The 19416-nt window shown below is 40.4% G+C and overlaps 2 protein-coding genes across 11 annotated transcripts in view; one reads left to right on the top strand and one right to left on the bottom strand.

The window, feature by feature from the left end:
- FBXL2 (F-box and leucine rich repeat protein 2) overlaps positions 1-1365 on the top strand; it is a 36543-nt gene extending 35178 nt beyond the window's left edge. The window contains exon 16 of one of the 2 annotated variants that reach the window (XM_023752937.1): positions 148-1365. In XM_023752937.1, the coding sequence (XP_023608705.1) occupies positions 148-255 (108 nt within the window). In that variant the 3' untranslated portion in view covers positions 256-1365. The remainder of the gene's footprint in view (positions 1-147) is intronic. The other variant, XM_006087562.3, reaches the window with a different exon arrangement.
- Positions 1366-1585: 220 nt separating this feature from the next.
- The window catches only part of UBP1 (upstream binding protein 1), a 40827-nt gene continuing 22996 nt past the window's right edge, over positions 1586-19416 (bottom strand). For 4 of the 9 annotated variants that reach the window (XM_006087559.3, XM_006087560.3, XM_023752936.1 and 1 more), the window contains 8 exons: positions 17051-17154; positions 14586-14640; positions 14253-14346; positions 11214-11304; positions 10346-10464; positions 7917-8059; positions 7177-7228; positions 1586-3937 (listed from right to left, as the gene is read on the bottom strand). In XM_006087559.3, coding sequence (XP_006087621.1) covers positions 3900-3937; positions 7177-7228; positions 7917-8059; positions 10346-10464; positions 11214-11304; positions 14253-14346; positions 14586-14640; positions 17051-17154 — 696 coding nt within the window. In that variant the 3' untranslated portion in view covers positions 1586-3899. Of the gene's footprint in view, positions 3938-7176; positions 7229-7916; positions 8060-10345; positions 10465-10626; positions 10699-10758; positions 10778-10924; positions 11056-11213; positions 11305-14252; positions 14347-14585; positions 14641-17050; positions 17155-19416 lie in introns of those variants that run through there. The other 5 variants (XR_002828951.1, XR_001347966.2, XM_023752935.1 and 2 more) reach the window with 5 other exon arrangements.

The following is a 19416-nucleotide window of genomic DNA, read 5'->3' as shown; positions in this document are numbered from 1 at the left end:
CTACCCCTGAAATTCTTTTTGCACTATTTGCCTAATGGTAAAGTGAAGCCAATTCCCCGTGGAGAACTACAGGCTTTTCTAGGACTATGCCTATAATTCCAAAAATATCAGTGTAAAGATTATTCCACCTTTTTCTTCTGTTTCCAGGCTCAGCTCCCTCATGTCAAAGTCCATGCCTACTTTGCACCCGTCACACCACCGACAGCAGTGGGAGGAAGTGGCCATCGGCTGTGCAGGTGTTGTGTCATTCTCTGACAGCAGCTGCGGGGCCCAACTCTAGAGAAGACCCAAGTCTTCCCTACCTTCTCCACGGTCACCGAAATCTATTGAGTCTCCATTGGGAAAGGTATTTACAGGTAAAAGACTTCTGTAGGGATTGCAGTAACTTTGGCGATAGTTTTGACTTTAGTCTGCTGCGATACAATCAAATCAAAGCCTTGTCAGTAAACACACAGCAAGAGTGGTTTCAGTGCAGCCAGGATCCTGCAAGAAACCTGGTTTCTTAACAAGGTGGGTTTACCTTCTTAGGGACAAGAGTTCTGTACTTAGCTTTGTCAGCATTCCTCAGACCATCAGTGTTAGCACAAATGGAGCAGAAAAATCAAGCTGTTGATTTTCTACCTGATACTTAAGATAGTGGCCTACTTTAATTCACAACAATTCCATTTTGATTAGCAGGGCTTTTCCACTTTGACGCACCTTTATCAAAGTGACTGTACTGCAAATTCGTAATACCTAATAGTTTTGTATGTGGAAGGCATGTTAAGAAGTTTCTATGAGACACCAAAGAAATGAGGACTCTACACTGGGTGAAGCAGGGTCTTCACCTATTTCTGTCAACTTGGGGGACCAAACCAAACAGTCAACCCTGAGTTCAAGTTGCCTGATTGGAAATTAGAAGCTCTGGTGTACGCTATAGCACACAGTTTTATTGTAGGAGAAAAGCTAATGTCATATCTCACAAAACTTGGGGGACCTTAAAGCAATAGAATTGAATAAGGCTTAAGAAATAATGAATTAAAAATAATGAATGGATGCATGTAGAATGGGTGTAATTTTTTCCAAGTTTATTTTAAAATCTTAGAAATCAAGTTACACCAGAACTAGTCAAAAGTTTTATACATTTAAAACTCAGATCAGTCAAGTGTTGGCACCTTTTAGACTCAAAATATAAAAATGAATAAACCATTGCAATGCTTAAGTCAGAGGGTTTTATTGCTATAATCTATGGCAGGTAAATCTGAGCAAAACCACTTTCCAAATTCAAGACCTTCCTAATGTTACCTAAGCATCTGATAAGATGATCTAGTTTCTGCCTGTGCTGTCCACATTTGCGATCTTCATTAATTAAAATTAGGAACCCATCACCACCCTTCCTAGCAACCACTCCTGGACTGGAGTCCAGAGCTTGTGAGAAGCGTAAGTGAAACGGCAAACAAGGTGTTCTTTTCCCATTACTAGCAGTACTTCTAGGTGGGCAGTTTTAGAGGTATTCAGGACACAGTGCCTCAGCTGTTTCTAGGAAGAGAGGGCATATACACAGAACCCATAAATCGATTTAACGGGATTACCAGAATAAGCATTCAAGACTTGATGATTTTATTGCTTTATGATAAACTCTGGTATTCACAGGTCTAAAAATTGTGTGTATACCATAGTAGTTATTTAAATATACATTTGCAACACCGTGTAGGGGAGAAATGACTGATGCTATTTAAATAAAACAAAACATATACCACAGACCTGCTTCAGTGATTATGAATTACAGTTTCTATTTTATGTAAATGGGCCTTCTATACATTATCTATCACAGCTACTTTATCAATGACCCATTTATAAAACAGGAGAACCTCTAATAAGAAAAGTAAGTTACTAGAATAACATTACCTCTCAGTTGCAGCAGCTTTGAGAAAACCACCTGGGTCTCAACTCTTATAACATTTGGACTGGTGTGTCCTCAGAACATACATGTGGAGCCTCTCTCTTCTGTGACACTGGCAGGAACTGGGATTTTAAATGACACACACACTTGCAAAACAATCAGAAAACATTTATTATACGGAAATGTATACATCCTACTATTAAAAAAACAAAGTAGCAAATCTGCTGGTGCCATAATTTAACTTGTTCACTGGGACAGACTAATGCTCAATACCACTTGGTGTGTGATTTCAAGTTTGATGAGCTTTTAACTTTTTTACCCCACTTCTAAAACCCTATGAGGAATTCAGAATAGCACACAGCATTGAATGACATTTATTGTTCCATAAATCTTGAGACTCAAAAAGGAATGCTAAATCGACAAGCAAAACTAAAACAATTAATAGAAACTCTTCTTTCCCAAGTGATTGGTACAGAAAACATGTGCTCATACGAAAGCAAAGGGAACATGACAGAAAGGAAGGCTCTCCTGCTTTATGGCCTCTAACAGTTACAGATATTTTAAAACCAAAGATGGAAACAGACACAGTGCTTCTTTGTATCAGACACCCCCCACTCCCTTAAGTAGTTCATCTTCTGGGAAAGATTTTAAATTCAAAATGACTCATTCCTATTTCTGCCCAAAGAAAAGGAGCAAATAATACATTCAAGACACCTGGGTAAATGGACAGAGATGCTATAATTAAAATGGAATTGAATTTTAAAAATAAGTTGGGTGTGTTACAGCACAGGCCTCAACAATTCTTGCTGAGGAATTTTGGGAAAGGCTTTAAAGAGTAGGAAAAATTGCAAAAACAGTGGGTTCTCTTTGATAAGTACACTGGCTGACAAGAAGTTGGTTTTGTGGAAAGAGACAAATTTCTTATAGAAAAACTATTTGTGGTGTATAAAAAGGCCTCTAAATAATCACCAGAATGTTTACTCATGATTGTACCAAAGCTCAATATTTGAGAAGTGTAAGGAGTTTACATGATACAATTTAGTGTTTGATTTATGATGTCTAGTGTTCCAAGAATAATTTCAACTTGTTGATAAAGACTCCTTGACACCATGTCAGAACCTATACTTTTTCTCCTGCTTACCTATTTCCAGTGTCTGGGGTCGGGCTTTAAAAATGTTTAAAAGGATGGTGTGGGGATGAGTTGGGAAGGGCAGTCAAAGACAGAGGGATGGAGGAAAAAGAAAGAAAACCACTTAATTTTTAAAAGGCAATGGGGCTTGAAAATGAAAACCAGAAATAAAATGCTAAAAATGGAAGCAGAAGCAAAAGTTTGTCAATAAATCTGTGACAAAGCAAAAACACAAAGTCTTTGTACCTATTAGGATTTACACTGATCCTCTCACCAAGGTACTCTTGATAATGCAGCTCGCTTCCAGCCCGTCTTCCTGCTTGGCTCGTCCCAGTCTGGCATGATCACGTGAGACGCACACCCTTAGACACGCTTCTTCCGAGAAGTGCCAAGCCTCTTACCTGACCACCAGTCACTGTATCAGCACATCGCATCTCTGCAGACAGGCTCCCTGCTGGCTCCACAACAGCACTGTCCCCAATCCAGGTCAGCAGGAGGTTCAGGCCAAACTGGCACAGAAAGGTAAATGCCCACAGTAGGTTTTTACATTCATCTCCAAACCACATACAGTGTAAAAAGACAGCCAGGGCTGCTTTGAGGAACTCTTCTCTACTGGCCTCTGCTAGAGAGGCAGGCAGCCCAGCCTGCCCCGCGGCCCCAGAGCAGCGTGCTGTCCGGACGTGCTCACTCTCACGAGGATGCTTGGCTATGGCAGTGACAGTGAGGAGAGTCGCCTCTCATACAGCTCATTAGAAAGGTCATCTTGTGTTTTCAATATGAAACATTCATACAGTAAAATCCAATCCCAAGACTTCTTGGATTCAGTCTTCACACACTTTTAAGCGTGACTTTATTTGGTAATGAATATAGTTCAGACTATATAAGAAATCACTTCAAAATTATGTGGATACCACCACTATTTTCAACTGCAGAAAAAGGAAAGAGAAATTACAAATTACAGCGTGTTTTTTTTTAGCCAGACTTAGGAAAATTGGGACCATTAAATTAAAACTCCCAGAAATTGACAACCTCCTCCCCAGTTCATCTGTTATCTGTAAGTAATTTTACAGAAAAAAAGCTGATTAACTTGCTCCGGCTCCTCTTCCCTAAGGCAGCTTCATGTACACATTTCCTTTTAGACATTTGCTTTTTGGTGTCTGGCCGATACTCCCAACAGCACCCTGCACCTATACTACTTGCCAGTGAGGGGCTGGAGGAGGGGGTATCAAGACACACAGCAAAGTGCTGCCGGCAAGGGGGCAAGAGCTGGAGGCAGGACAGTCAGCTCTATACAAAACAACAAATCGTAAACGGAGGGCTTATAGCCACCTTTTCTAGAAATAATTTTTGAACTCCACAGAGGTAGATCTGAAACATTTAAACACATCACTACTTTTGCCTGATGCCCTCATTTTCTCAGGAAATGTGGAGACACAGTACAGGCATCCTTCAAGGAACAAATGAATTTTTTCATGAGGACAAATTCTGAAGAACAGTGCACTGAGATTGGAGGGGATATCCCGTGATGCCCGACATTGGGAATGGCTACCACTTTCACGGAACACAAACACACAATTAATTCAATGTGCATTTCCTTCTTTAGATAATGTGAGTTTTGTAGAGTAAAAACTGTATTGCTCTGAGAACAAAAAATTGAGAAGAGTATCAAGCTGAAGATGTTTGTGAAAGTAAAGGATAAAGTGAATCAGTTTACAGTTAAACTCAACATTGCAAGTAACTTGATGGCACATGAAACATGCCAGGCAAAAAGTGAAATCGTAATTTTAGCACTGTTTTGGGCGAATCCCTTCCAAGAGTGACTTTCAAGAAAGGGTGACACATATATGTTGTTCTCTGAGGTGCAGCTTCTGTGCTAAGACTAGATTTAGATTTGAACCTGTCAGACTTTTAAAAATACCTTCTTACAGAATACTATAAAGACAATTTTTAAAATGGCAATAAGTACATACTTATCAATAATTACTTTAAATGTAAATAGATACATGCACCAATAAAAAGACATAGGATGGCTGAATGGATTAAACATCATAACCCATCTGTCTATATGCTACTTCCAAGAGACCATCTTTCAACTGAAAGACTGAAAGTGAAGGGATGGAAAAACATTCCACACAAACAGAAATGAAAAGAAAGCTGGAGTAAGCAATACTTTACACCTGACAAAATAGACTTTAAAACAAAAAATGGAGGCCCTGGCTGGGTAGCTCAGTTGGTTAGAGCACAGTCCCAATAGGCCAAGGTTGTGGGTTTGAGTCCCTGGTCAGGGCACATACAAGAAGCAACCGATGAGTGTATAAGTATGTGGAACAACATAATTTTACATGAGTCAACTCAAGAAGAGGATAAAACAATAGTAAACACCTAATACTCAACATAGGAAGGTGCACGTAAATGTATAAAGCAATTATTAACGGGAATAAAGGGAGACCTCCACGGTCATACAATAATAGCAGGGATTTTAATATCCCACTCACATCAATGGATAGAGCATCCAGTCAGAAAATTAAGAAAATAATGGTCTTGGATGTCACATTAGATAAGACCGGCTTACTAGACATTTATAGAACATTTCACCCAAAAACTGCAGAATACAGATTTTTTCCAAGTGCACATCGAACATTCTCCAGTATAGATCATGTTAGGGCACAAAACAAGCCTCAATAAATTCAAGAAGACTGAAGTCATACCAAATATCTGTTCCAACCACAATGGCATATAACTAGAAATCAACTATAGGAAGAAAACTGAAGAAAAAACCCCCACAAACGTGAAGCCTAAAGAACATTCTAATATACAACCAATGGATCAAAGAGAAAATCAAACAGATAAAAATCTATCTTGAACCCCCCACACCCTTGCAATGAAAACCCAACTTTTTTAAAAAATTTATGGGATGCAGCAAAAGCAGACTAAGTTCCTAGTTATACAGGTCTACCTCAAGAAAAATCCCAAATAATCTAACTTTACATTTAAAGGAACTAGAAGAACAAACAAAATCCAAAGTAAAAACCCTTTCCCTTTTCCTAACCTTTTTTAATGGGACTCACTTGCGCCAGGTCTCAGCTCTCTTTCAACTTTACTCCTTAAAGGACCTCAATGATTCCTACAGCTTTGAATCACCACTGACATGCTGAAGGCTTCCAAACTTACATCTCAAGCCCAGGCCTGAGAGATGTGATTAAATGCCAACTTGCCATTGCTACATATCTACAATGGAACTCTGGACTGTTTTTCCCCAACCAAACCTACCTCTACTGGGACCACTATCTGCCCAGTCACTCTTCCAAGAGTCACAACCACTCAACTGGAGTCCAGCAGAACCCTGTCTACAAATGTGTAAGATACCATCACCTCTCACCTAGATGACATCTCTTGCCTCGTCTTTCTATCTTCCCATCTGTCTCCAGAGTTGCAAGAGTGAAAGAAAAATCTATATCACTCCTTTGTTTAAACAACTTCACTGACTTCCCAATGCATCCAAATAAAATTTAAACTGCCTCACCAGGTCTTGCATACCAGACTCTGCCTCTCGCTTTTTCTCCATCTTGCTCTGCTCACCCCTCACACACTGCATGGTAGCAACATGGCCTTTTAAACCTCCTAAGAAGCCAAGGTCTTTCCTTCCGACGCTGCTTTGGGATACTCCTCATATGGTCAGTCCCTTCTCTCTTCAATTATCAGCATTAATGATACCACCTCAGAGAGGCCTTGCCCAACAGCTTCATATCCCCCTACCCAGATTCCCCTCTTCCATAAATACCCCACACTTTCCCATTCCTCCGTGGCACTTAAAATATTTGTAATTATGTGCATCTGTTGGCCAATTCTGATTTGCTTTCCCCACTATAGTAAGTTCAAGACTTGTCTAGCACCACGGCACGGTGTCTGACAAAGGTGCTCAGTAAAAGGCTGGCTGAACGAATTGAGAATCCGTCCCCTCCCGTCATCAGGATTGACTTCTCTTCCTTGTTGGCTAGTTAATTTCTATTACAACCCTTAGAAATATTCTCTGAATTCATTTTTCAAACTCTTCTTATAATTAGTAAAGCCAGCATTTCAAAAATACACAAGATGAGTGATTACAAGCACACACTATTTTTCATGCCTCCAGCATTTCAAGACAACATGCACACTTTCAAAGTACCTTTTACTGTGGAGAATAAAAAACAACTCTCATCTTGAAAGTTCTGAACCATCTAGAAGGAGAAAGCAGATGTAGTTAAGATCCAACTGTCCCTTTATAACTGGTTAAAATTCGCAGTTAGAGGAAAATAGTATAATCTATATATTGCTGACAAGCACAGGACTCGACGGTCAGAATGGTAGCTGGTGAATGCAGGCGAGTGGTAACATTTATACCCACTGCCCTGGCAGCAGTGCTGCTCAGGATGGTCCCTGAGGACCTAGTCAGTCGGCCATCTGACCCCTTGGGGAGCATCCCTGCTGGGTCTGGGAATAACTGACAAAAAGTCACTGCGTAAGTGCTCTTCTGTTATTACTTGCTTGTCACTGAACACTGGAGGAAAAACTATACTTCTAACTTACTGCTTTGTAAATTAGTCATCAAATAGTGGACAAAAAGAAAACCCATCCAAATGCCCCTCTCCATAAAAGGGGAGAAAGCCCCACTAACCTGCAGCCCCCCTGAGGGAGTGTCTAAATTACAAGGGGAGGGAGGAGAGCCAGCTAATCCTTGATGTGTATTCCTTAGATCACCAGCATACCTGAAACTCTTGGTTATATATTCTTACAAATTTTGATCACAACTCTTTGAAAAGGATTTTCATGAGTGCTTGTAACAGAGGTCACAGAATTTTTCTATAGTTCTTCAGCGATATAGCAGTGTGAATGGGAAAAGCAAATGGGCATGTCAGTTCGAGTTACCTGATCACTAACAAGAATGTGAATACCAGTGGGACCCTGTCTGTAAACCTGGTTAATCTGGTGGAAAGGAATATTAAACACCAACGCAAGTTTTCGAGCAACTTCTGAGGCAACCATTTCTTCCAAGTAGATTGCATGATAAACTGAAATTAAAAAAAACACATAACAGCATTTTAGCAGTAATCTTTTATCTGTTTTCCACCTGGATCTGTAAGATTACATATAAACATTAAAATAATCTTTGTACAAAAGGATCTACGGTTTTAATTTTTCTTAAAACAAACAGGAGTTGACGGCAAATGGGCCCGGGGATCTTTCTGGAGTAATGAAACTGAACAGACTGTGGTGATGGCTGCAAAACTGCACATTTACTAAAATATCACTGAGTCATATCATTGCAATGGGAGGCTTCTGTGATGTATAAGTTATACCTGAAGGAAGCTCTTTTCAAAAAACGTGTTTCTAGCAATATAGTTTAAAAACAAAAACCTAAGAAGGTCCTAGTTTTTGATTCAGTAAGCCTATGAATGGGAGTTTATCCATTTATCCTAAGGAATAAAAGCCCCCCCGCCCCCGCCCCCCCCATATGAAACACAGTATAAAAGACAGTACTCGAAAAGCTAAGGGTGTGGACCATGAAGCCTTCTGCTACTCTACAGAAGGTCCCAGGTGCAGTCCACCTAGTATCCTGTGTTTCTTTCTGGAACATGCAACCTAGCAGCAGCTCTGCTGGCACAGCACCAAGCACATCTGCAGTGGGTCTGACTCTTGTAGGTCCAGCTCAATTACTAGTGATTCAAGCCAAACACTGATCAGGAATATCAGTGCCAGAGCTTTGCTTTCCCAAACAAGGGAAACTTCTGCCAATCATACACTATGAAAAGGTTAGAATTTGGAACTATAATTAGGGGAAGACTATAGAGATGATGTAGAACAGGGTCACCAAACTACAGCCTATGTGGGCCAAACCTGCCCTCCATTTGTTCTTTCAAAAATGAAATGTTAGCCGAAACCGGTTTGGCTCAGTGGATAGAGCGTTGGCCTGCGGACTGAAAGGTCCCAGGTTCGATTCCGGTCAAGGGCATGTACCTTAGTTGTGGGCATATCCCCAGTAGGAGATGTGCAGGAGGCAGCTGATCGATGTTTCTCTCTCATCGATGTTTCTAACTCTCTATCTCTCTCCCTTCCTCTCTGTAAAAAATCAATAAAATATATTTTTAAAAAAATGAAATGTTATCAGAACATAGTTACACCTGCCTTCTACATACTGTGGGTTTGATGTTACGATGCAGAGCTGAATGGGAAAAAGGCCCTATAGTCTGTGAGGTTGAAATATCTACTACCTACCTGGCCTTTAACAAAAAGTTTGCTGACCCTGATCTAGGGTTAAGTTTGCCTGTATTTCCATATACACCTCCACAAACACTCATGTCTGAGGATATACCTTCCAGAATATTACAATCCTGACCATATATAAATGGTGGAGAAGAGCTTGATGACCCATGCAGAGCGCCTATAGAACTTTTAGCCTTTAAGACCAAGACTTTGTATCTTTAGTCTTAAAATTCACAACTTTTGAAGTCAAAATGACACCAAATGGGAAAGCTCATAACAGTAAATGCTTTCCTTGGGATTTTTACTAAAATTCAAACCACACAGTTTTCAGAGCTCTATGCAATACTAGGGCAAATAACTGCCTCTCTGAATTCCATAGCACACTTCTCCCTGGACAGTTCTGAGTGTGTTGCCCTTATTGTTTCAGAATGTGGGAAGAAGGGAAAGATGACCACATACTCACTTTACAAATGAGAACACATATGCTTTTCCCCCCCTTCCACAGACCATATTATGAGGAGGGGAGAGGGGCCAGGATTTTTATCTCTGCCCCATCCACTCTATTACACAGTCAAGGACACCTGCCAGCACTCAGATGACAATGACGTAGAGTATACTTAGTGACACAGCTCACAGTGCTGGCCAGATGCTTGTCTGAGACAAGTCCACACACTCAGCTCTGACACCTGGGTGCATCTTTACACAGGTGATATTTTAACTTTTCTCCCCCCATCAGTAAAACAGATTAAAAAAACAAAACAAAAAACAACCCCCCTCCTTTCTGGTCAAGATGCCAATGTCATCATACTCATTGCACCTGAGGATTTTTTTTTTAAAGGCAGCAAGCTAGTCTTTCACTTGTTAGATATTTCTGGCGTGAAGGGCCATATAAAAAGAGCTCTACCACGTGGCGGACATAACTGAGGCCGATAGTTCCTTACTCTCCAGAAGCCTTGGCCCTGGAGCTCATTGCTGCCAGGACTCCCACAACAGCAAGTCGACAGAACTAATGGGACAGGGGTCCTTCAAAGCCCCGGTTATACCTCAGTGTCAGAAAGAGAGGGACAGGAAGCTGAGATACCCTCCATACCCACCGTAGGGTGTCCCACTGCCATTCTCGGCTCCGCTGCCTGCAGCCTGCTGCTGCCCTTGCAGCAGTGAGCTGCCCGGCTGCTCCTGACAGACATAGATGGTTAAGCGGGGCCTAACCGACCTGCAATCACAAGATGCCACTCATGAGCCAAGGAGAGAAAGCTGCCTCACCACATGTACAAATGACAACTACAGGAATCTAAGTTCTATTTCCTTATGAGAACTTTACAATGTTATTTCATTATACAAAATAAATTACTAATAAAAATATAAAAACACACACCTCACACCAACTATCACAGGTGGTCTAATCTGATGATCCAGACTCTAAACCACTGAGATGGTCTGTCAGATGCTGGTAAATTTAAGTTCCAAGATTAAGTCAGCAATTTAAAATCAGTAAGATTCAGTTTTAATGGAATTCTCACACAAGTCTAGAAATAGCAATGATAGTATATGAATCTAAAAAGCCAGCAGTTTACGGTTCTTTCATTTTAATTCACAATCAGAAGTTTACATTTTTAATAACTGTTTAGTAGTAGTCATATGACCTTGAAAACCATAGATTCTGTATAGCTCACCTAAATGAGAAGTTTGTTTTCTTGGCAACAAACCCAGTCGTCTTCAAGAAATCAGTACTGCCCATGTGCATTTCTACCAGTCTTACAGTCTATCTGCCCTCATCAGTGCCTGCATCAAATCTGGGCCTGCCCTGAAGGTGTACACAAAACAGTCTTCTTGTGAGCGCGACGCTGCCGAGGCTCGACAGCGCACACAGGCACACGCCAACCCAGTGTGGAAACCCATTCTGCCCCGGTCCCCACACAAGGAAAGGTACATAAGACATTCCTTTTAAACACAGTATTTTACCTTGACTTCAGTGAATTATACAGCCGAATTCCATCGGCTGCACCACAAATTTGTACTAAATCTTCCTTTGTCAGTTTTAATAAGTCGGCACCTGGAGAACAGCATAAAGAGATTCCTCTCAAAGAAATGGAAAAAGAACTAGCAGATTGGCAGCTTTATGACATCTGTCTTCACACAGTTAGATGTCCTTCAAAACCATCACAGGTCTCCTGTGTATACACAAAGAATAGACACACACAGACACACACACAACCATCACAGGTCTCCTGTGTATACAATATACACAACATAAGACAACACACATACACACACACCTGTTTCTCAGAGCCAAAGAAAGTGCTGGCTCTTCCATGTCCTGTATGAAGGAGGAGCTTAGAAGCCCAGAGGCTGATAAATCAGAACAATGAGCAGGGCCCGAAAGGAGTGTCTGTTCCAACACAGGATTTCACCGTCTGCGTTATTCTGGCTGTGTGGCTATTGCGTGGATAAACATGATTCTGACCTCAGATAATTTACCTTGAGATCACCCAGACCAATCTTTTATTTTACAAAAAAAAAGAAAATGTAAGTCCAGAGTTTTGGGAACTTGCCTAAAGTAACATGAGTTGGAAGGACACCTAGGTGTAGGCAGGCCTCTCTCTGCACCAAGCAATGTCAAGTCAAGCATTCTGTAACCAGCAGCCAGTGTTAATACGGAAGCATGGCACAGAAACAGTAATAAACCGTAAGATTCCCCACAAATACTTGATAAGTGTAAACGACATTATCTAAATTTGCTGTAAACTACAACAGAGAAGGGGAGAGGGAGAGGCTGAGAATAAGACTGATCAGTAAAGCTGGTCATTTCTGAAGCTGGAGATGGTTACATGAGTCCATCATTTCTTCTACTTTTTATGTGTGAATGTATCCCGTAATCTTTGGGGGTTTTTTTGCCCCTTTTATTAACACTCAAGATGTAGTTTACTGGGAGAAATGAGATGCCCTCTGGGATTAAGGCATGACTTCCATGACAAATATCCACTTACCTATGCGGCTAGATAACGGGGTTATCTTTCTTTTTTTGAGGGCTTGAATGTGAGAGCCTAATAACTTTACAAGTTTGTAAAAGAAATAAAGCACTTCTTGTGAGGCACTAGCATTGGAGTCAAACAAAGACAGGCTCTCTCATCTCTCTACTGGGACCAACTACACACCTCTAAAAACAAGGCTCCCGGTTGTGACCAGAGACGGTGTGTGCACATCCTTAACCCTCCACAGAACTGGACAGATACTCATGTGCACAGCCCTCTACGAAATGTGAATGTCCAGGAGGCTCAGAGCAGGAACTCAGTCTCCTCCTCACCATTTTATTGTTGGGAAGCTCACAGGGCAAAGGCCAGAGGCCAAGCCACGTGGTCACTGGTCAGAGTAGAAGAGCTTGGTACTCTCTAGATGGAAATATGTACCTGTCTAATCTAACAGGCATAACCTAGGCCTTCCCTCAGCTCCAACGGTTAGAGTTTTTGTGCTGGTTTTACTCATCTGTCGTCTTCTTTTTTTAAATATGTTTTTATTGATTTCAGAGAGGAAGGGGGAGAGAGAGAGAAAGAAAAATCAATGATGGGAGAGAATCATTGATTGGCTGCCTCCTGCATGCCCTCTACTGGGGATCAAGGCCAAAACCCGGGTATGTGCCTTTGACTGAAATTGAACCTGGGACCCTTCAGTCCGCAGGTCAACGCTCTATCCACTGAGCAAAACCAGCTAGGCCACCTGTCTTCTTTATGGGAGTTCAAGATGTGTTTCCCTCTCACACACTGAAATTTTTAAATTTCCAGTTTCTGCTTAATCATAGAAATGTGGCTGGTAGCACATGACTTTCATCCAGTACTTTAGAGAGACAAAAAGCTACATGTGAATGACTAATCATCATAAGCATAGCAGGAAATGGCCCATACAAAAGGAAGCCATGTTCTTTGTGAAATCAAGCTTTCCTCTCGGCCGGGTATGTGCACATGTTCTGTCCTCTTAAAAGGCTCAAGCTGCATGTTTATAAGCACAGCACTGTGGGTACTTTCCTGTGGCCCAGTGTTTCTCAGGACATGTTGGTCAGTGTTTTGTAGGAAAAGGGTCCCAGGGCCAAATATGTTTGGGAAAAATCTCCCACCTGGTATATCTATTACTGTCCCTCTAAATAGTTTTCTCCTGTTGCACAGCTTAATCCCTGTTAAAACCCCAGTAAATATTCTCTTCGCTTACTATGCAAGACTACACTTAAGTACTAGAAAAACCATCCCTGAGCAGTTCATGCCATGCAATACTACACAGCAATAAAGAGGAGCAAACTACTGATACACACAACCACCTGGAGAGACATTACACTGAGTGAAAACAAAGCCAATCTCAACAGGTCACATACTGTATGATTCCATTTATATAACGTTCTTAAAATGACAAAATCACAGCGACAGAGAACAGATTAATGGTTGCCAGGGATTAGGGATGGGGGGTGGGGGTTTAGGGCTACATAAGGGAAATCCTTGTGATGGCGTACCTCTCATCGTATCGTCAGTGGTGGTTATACAAATCTATGCATGTGATATATGACACAGAACTATGTATACACAGTGCACCAATGTCAATTTCATGATCTGGATATTGTACTGTAATTATGTGAGTGAATGGTACCCTGGAGCATCTCTGTACTATCTTTGCAACTTACTGTAAAGAAAAAATTATTTCAAAATAAAAAGTTATTAAATGGAAAAACTGCATAGAACTATATGTGCCTGTACACAAATGAGGGCACACAGAACTGGTGAGGAAGTAGATTGTACTGATGTCAGTTTCATCATTTTGATAGTGTACAACAGGTGTGCAAAGTATTACCTCTGGGGGGAACTGGGTGATAGGAACATGGGACTTCCCGGGACGCGTTTTAACATCTTATGAATTTATAATTATTTCAACATTAAAAAAAAATAAGGTTAACGGAAAGTAGAGACAAAATATACACATGTGTACACATGTACATGTGTATACACACACACACAAACATACCTGAAAAATTGGAAAACAGTCTTGTGTAGGAAGAAAATCTGTTTTTGAGCAGCCACTGCTGTGTTTCCTGGGTGGTGGCTGAAGGCTGAAGTTGCTATTAACAAAGAAAATGAATATAAATAGAAGAAACTATTCAAACCTATAAAAACTGAACCCAGGCCTCTAAGCATGCTATAAAGAACATTGAAACAAAACACAGAAATCCTCCAAGTCTGAGGTAAAAGAACACCCAAGGAGCACTCAGTGACCCAACCACTGACTCAAGCCTCTGTCAGAGCCTTAAAAATACAGGCCCCCGAAAGCATGTGATAGTTCGAGGAACAAGACACTTACTTCACTAGAGGTTTGCAAAACTCCATCTCCCTGATGATTTGGGGAAGAAGAATTGCTGGGGAAAAGGGAGAGGGGAAGGAAAAGATGGTTATGATTATTATTTATATAAAATCAAGACATTAAAGGCTATTAAAATTAAGTAAATTTAAAAAAAATACTATGTGAGAGAGCAATATAAATTTGCAATAAAAATGTTGGCACAGCCCTAACAGGTTTGGCTCAGTGGATAGAGTGTTGGCCTGCGGACTGAAGGGCCCAGGTTCGATTCCTGTCAAGGGCATGTACCTTGGTTGTGGGCACATCCCCAGTAGGGAGTGTGCAGAAGGCAGCTGATCGATGTTTCTCTCTCATCGATGTTTCTAACTCTCTATCCCTCTCCCTTCCTCTCTTTAAAAAAATCAATAAAATATATATTAAAAAAAAATGTTGGCACAGCCCTTGCTTGTTTGGCCTGTGAAGGGTCGCAGGTTCAATTCCGGTTAAGGGCACATGCCCAGGTTGTGGGCTTGATCCCCAATGGGGGGCAGGCAGGAGGAAGCCGATCAATGATTCTCTCTCATCATTGATCTTTCTATCTCTCCCTCTCCCTTCCTCTCTGAAATCAATTATATGCATATATATATATATATATATATATATATATATATATATATATATGAATGTTGGCACAATTGGTCAGGGGTGAATATGATGAGATTAAGACAGAAGACTTTAATTTTTGCCTTTTCTTTCTCCATCTGTGATAGTAAAAGATTCTAGTTCTATGAAATAAAAGGGCTCCAATTATCTCCAAGTTAACAAGAAAATGAAGGACACTCATTCATTTTAGTTGGGGGGAAAATATGAGAAATCAAGAAAGATAAACAATTGAAAGTAGCTGTAAAAAAATCTACTTTAAGAAAACAATGAGCTATAAGGAGTGGTATGATAATCCTAAATCAAAATATCCCTTTTAATACATTTATCCATTATTAGAGGGCAGAATTCAAGAGAACAAAGAAACAATAGCATACCACTATCCTTTTGTTTCTAAGGTAAAAGGAAAATGAGAACCAACTGCACAGCGGATGCAGCCCCCTCCCTGGTCTGGCTCTGACTCCTTTCTTAGCACTTGTACGGAAGTTTTACTTAGGTTTATTATGTTGATTGTTCAGCATCCTCCTCTATCTACTGGAACTTAAACTCCTCAGAGAGGAATTTGTCTGTAATTTAAATGTCACAGCACCCAGAACAGTGCTGGGTGCACAGTGGGCTCTCAGAAATAACCAGTTAGCCGAACCGGTTTGGCTCAGTGGATAGAGCGTCGGCCTGCGGACTGAAGGGTCCCAGGTTCGATTCCGGTCAAGGGCATGTACCTTGGTTGCGGGCACATCCCCAGTGGGGGGCGTGCAGGAGGCAGCTGATCGATCTCTCTCATCGATGTTTCTAACTCTCTATCCCTCTCCCTTCTTCTCTGTAAAAAATCAATAAAATATATTAAAAAAAAAAAAAAAGAAATAACCAGTTAATTAGTGAGTACATCAATTCACAGCTTATCTCTAATATCATAATTGTTTTCTAAGATCATTCAGGCTGGACTTGACCGAAAGAAGAGCCTCCTACATGGCAACATGCTGGTCTCCTGGTCTCTGAGCCCAAGATTGGTTTTCTACTCTTAAAGCACAATAACTTAAAAGGCTGCCTCATCAGCTTTTCCATCTCAGGGGAAAAGCATGCTTGTGTCCCCTCAAAATCGTATATTGAACCCTTACCCACAGTGTGACAGATAGTATTAGGAGGTGGGGCCTAAACCTGCTATCAACAGGGAAGTTCTGATCTGATCTGACTGTCACTATTCCTCCAGCCAACCCCTAAGAATGCAACGTCTCCTCGGGACATCACTGCAGCACTTTGAGAAGCCTGATACACAGCTCCTGCTCCTACCCGCTGCTCACGAGACTCTGATTTGCACATCAAGGCCAAAGAGTAGAACAAAGCCCACCATTCCCATTTCTAAAGCCACTTAAGTTCTTTAAGGGTAAAGAGTTATTAAAAAAAAAGAGTGATCTATTAGGAGGAAAAGAAATGGAGCAGAGAAATAACCCTTGTGTAGTATGGTGAGCATTAAAGACAAATGTACTTTATAATGATTGCAATCTTAACTTACTGATTCATAGTTTCACCTTAAAATCTCATTGTTCTTTCTCTGTCCATGAACCTCATTAATGTTCTTTTTATCTCACAAAGAATAATCTTGAAATGCCCCCCTTCTACAACTTCCATAGTCTGTGAGTGTGTGAGGCACAAAGGGCCAGGAGGAAAAGGCGGGCAGGTGAAGAAAAGTGATTTCCCCCTGAAATGGAGGAGGTTATTTCCCATGACCACATGCGTCAGATAAACAAATGGAAAGGTAGCTGTAAATTGAGTGAAAAGGAAACAAAGGAGCATCAGTCAGCTTCAGGCACACAAGGACACAAAGCAGATACCTGTCTGGGACGCTGCAGGTGCTCTGCTGTGGGGAGGTGAAAGTGGGCGCTGTGGAGGGACTGTTATTCACATAGGCTGTGGTGGTGTCAGGCCACGGAGAACACTAAGGATAGAAACAAAAATAAATTAATAATATGCTTTTAAAAGGTGTGGAAGAATACTTTGTATTTCACAATCTAGTCTGGCCAAACAAGATTATAAAACACAAGACACCTGACACTCATCAAGCAACGGCATGGGAACATATATCTCCTTCTATGTGGCAAGGAAAAATTTCACCTGCTATATGTGTCTAGATACTGATTAATTTTAGGGAAGCCCAGAAGTGATCATAGCAGCAAAACGTCATCATTTTAAATGTATATTTATATACAATTTGCTGTCAAGAACTTTTTGCCTCCCTCTTTATCAATTCTCCAAAAGGTGCTTATCAAGGTTTAAGAATAGCAGAGGCAAGAAAGGATTCATAAGCAACATCTGACATCACTGTGACCAAGACAGTGCCTGTCCTACCTAGTGCTCCTTCTGCCCTCACCAGTACCCACCTGCTTCCTTCATTTCTCTAGGATTAATAATCCCCAAGTAAGCTGAGACCATTCCAGTACCAAAAACACCTGTGTATGGTACTGCCTATACCTACCTATCCACATGTGTTTATTTCTTGTATTTTCTGGACAAGGCATAGTGAACTAAAGTATTTTTCAGCTATAGACACAATTCTGACCAAAGATAGCGCACATCTACAAAGACACATCAACGTGAAAAGCATGCTGACAGGCCAGCAAGGTGTCAAGTAAAAGTCTTCAAGCCTGAGCTATGGAGGGAATCCCATCACTCACCCCACATATTCTTCCTAAAACTAATCTGCCTGAGGATGCCCTGGTTTCAAAGGTCCCCTTTCATAGTCACTCTTCTCCTACTTTTCACAAAAAAGGCTTCAGATCTCATGATGGCTATCCATGGGGTATAAGATTCTCCCAAATCAAAGCAAAAAATAAAAAAATAAAAATTCAAAGATTTAGGGTAGATACTAAGAAAGTACATGACTCTAAAAATGGGGAGTTAGAGGATATGAGGGGATAAATTGTTTTAGAAGGAGACTTGACTTGGGGTGGTGAAAACACAATATAGTGTATAGAGATGATGTGTTGTGGAATTATGCACCTGAAACCTATATAATTTTATTAGTCAACCCACTAAGTTCAATTAAAAAAAAAAGTTTGTGGGTTAATAAATATTATTTCTTTTGTCCCTCAAAAACAAACAAAAATTTTTTTAAAAATTCTTCTCTGTGTTTCTGGTAGCTTCCAATTATTTGCTTTCAAAACAATTCTGGAGGATCTACCATCAGCTGACACAGTATTGAAATAATCTATTAGGGTCATATAAAATCCATCACTGGGATATTTGGCAGATAACGCAAAAGGAATTTCAAGACCTGAAAGACACTGCGGAAAGGAAAATGAATATCTAAATAAAGTTTTTCTTATCTATACAAAAATCTAGAATTAGTTAGGTTCTGTTCTGAGATGTATTTCCAATAACACTTCTATTTTTATATTTAAAAAATTCTCATCAAAATCTGTATGGCCCTGCCTCAGTGGTTCGAGTGTCATCCCACACACCGAAGGGTTTTGGATTAGATTCCTAGTTGGGGCACATTCGGAAGGCAACCGATCAATGATCAATGTTTCTCACATCAAGATCTCTCTCTCTCTCTCTCTTTCTCTCTCTAGAATCAATGAAAAAAACACACATATCCTTGGATGAGGATTAAAAAAATAATTTCTATGATTTGTTGTTTTGATAAGTTGGTACCAATAATAAAGTTTAAATTTTTCAACTGAAGAGCCTATAGTCACAGGAAATTTTAAAAATTAAATTTCTTTCTCTCTCTCTCTCTCTCTATATATATATATTTATATATGTGATAAAATTATTAGGGTGATAATTAAAACATTTTCAGGCATAATAGTATGTCATATCACAGTAAAACTATTTAAGGGGAGTGGAAGAGAAAACAGATCAAGAAGGTAGAGCAGAGTAAAGTTTCATGAACTTTTAAAATGAACAATGGTGGGTGTCAAATTGCTATGGTAGTGGAGTCCACAGAATACACTTCAAAAAGCAATGTAAATTATCTTAAATTTTAAATGCAAACACTCATTACGTCAGAAAATGGTCTCCTTTTGCAATGATTTAAATGTATGATGAAAACTTTCAGATGTCAACCTAAAAATGTGGAAAGGAGTGTATTCTTTCTTAAAAATTCTTTGACGATGGAAGAGTCATGACCACTAGTGTGAAGGAGCTAAAAGGCTGTGCAGCACTCTGGGGCAGAAAGGAAGTCTCTCCAATGGTTACA

Source organism: Myotis lucifugus, unplaced genomic scaffold, assembly GCF_000147115.1.
Source record: "Myotis lucifugus unplaced genomic scaffold, Myoluc2.0 scaffold_39, whole genome shotgun sequence".
Classification (NCBI taxonomy): domain Eukaryota; kingdom Metazoa; phylum Chordata; class Mammalia; order Chiroptera; family Vespertilionidae; genus Myotis; species Myotis lucifugus.
This window is presented reverse-complemented; position numbering and strand designations above follow the sequence as displayed.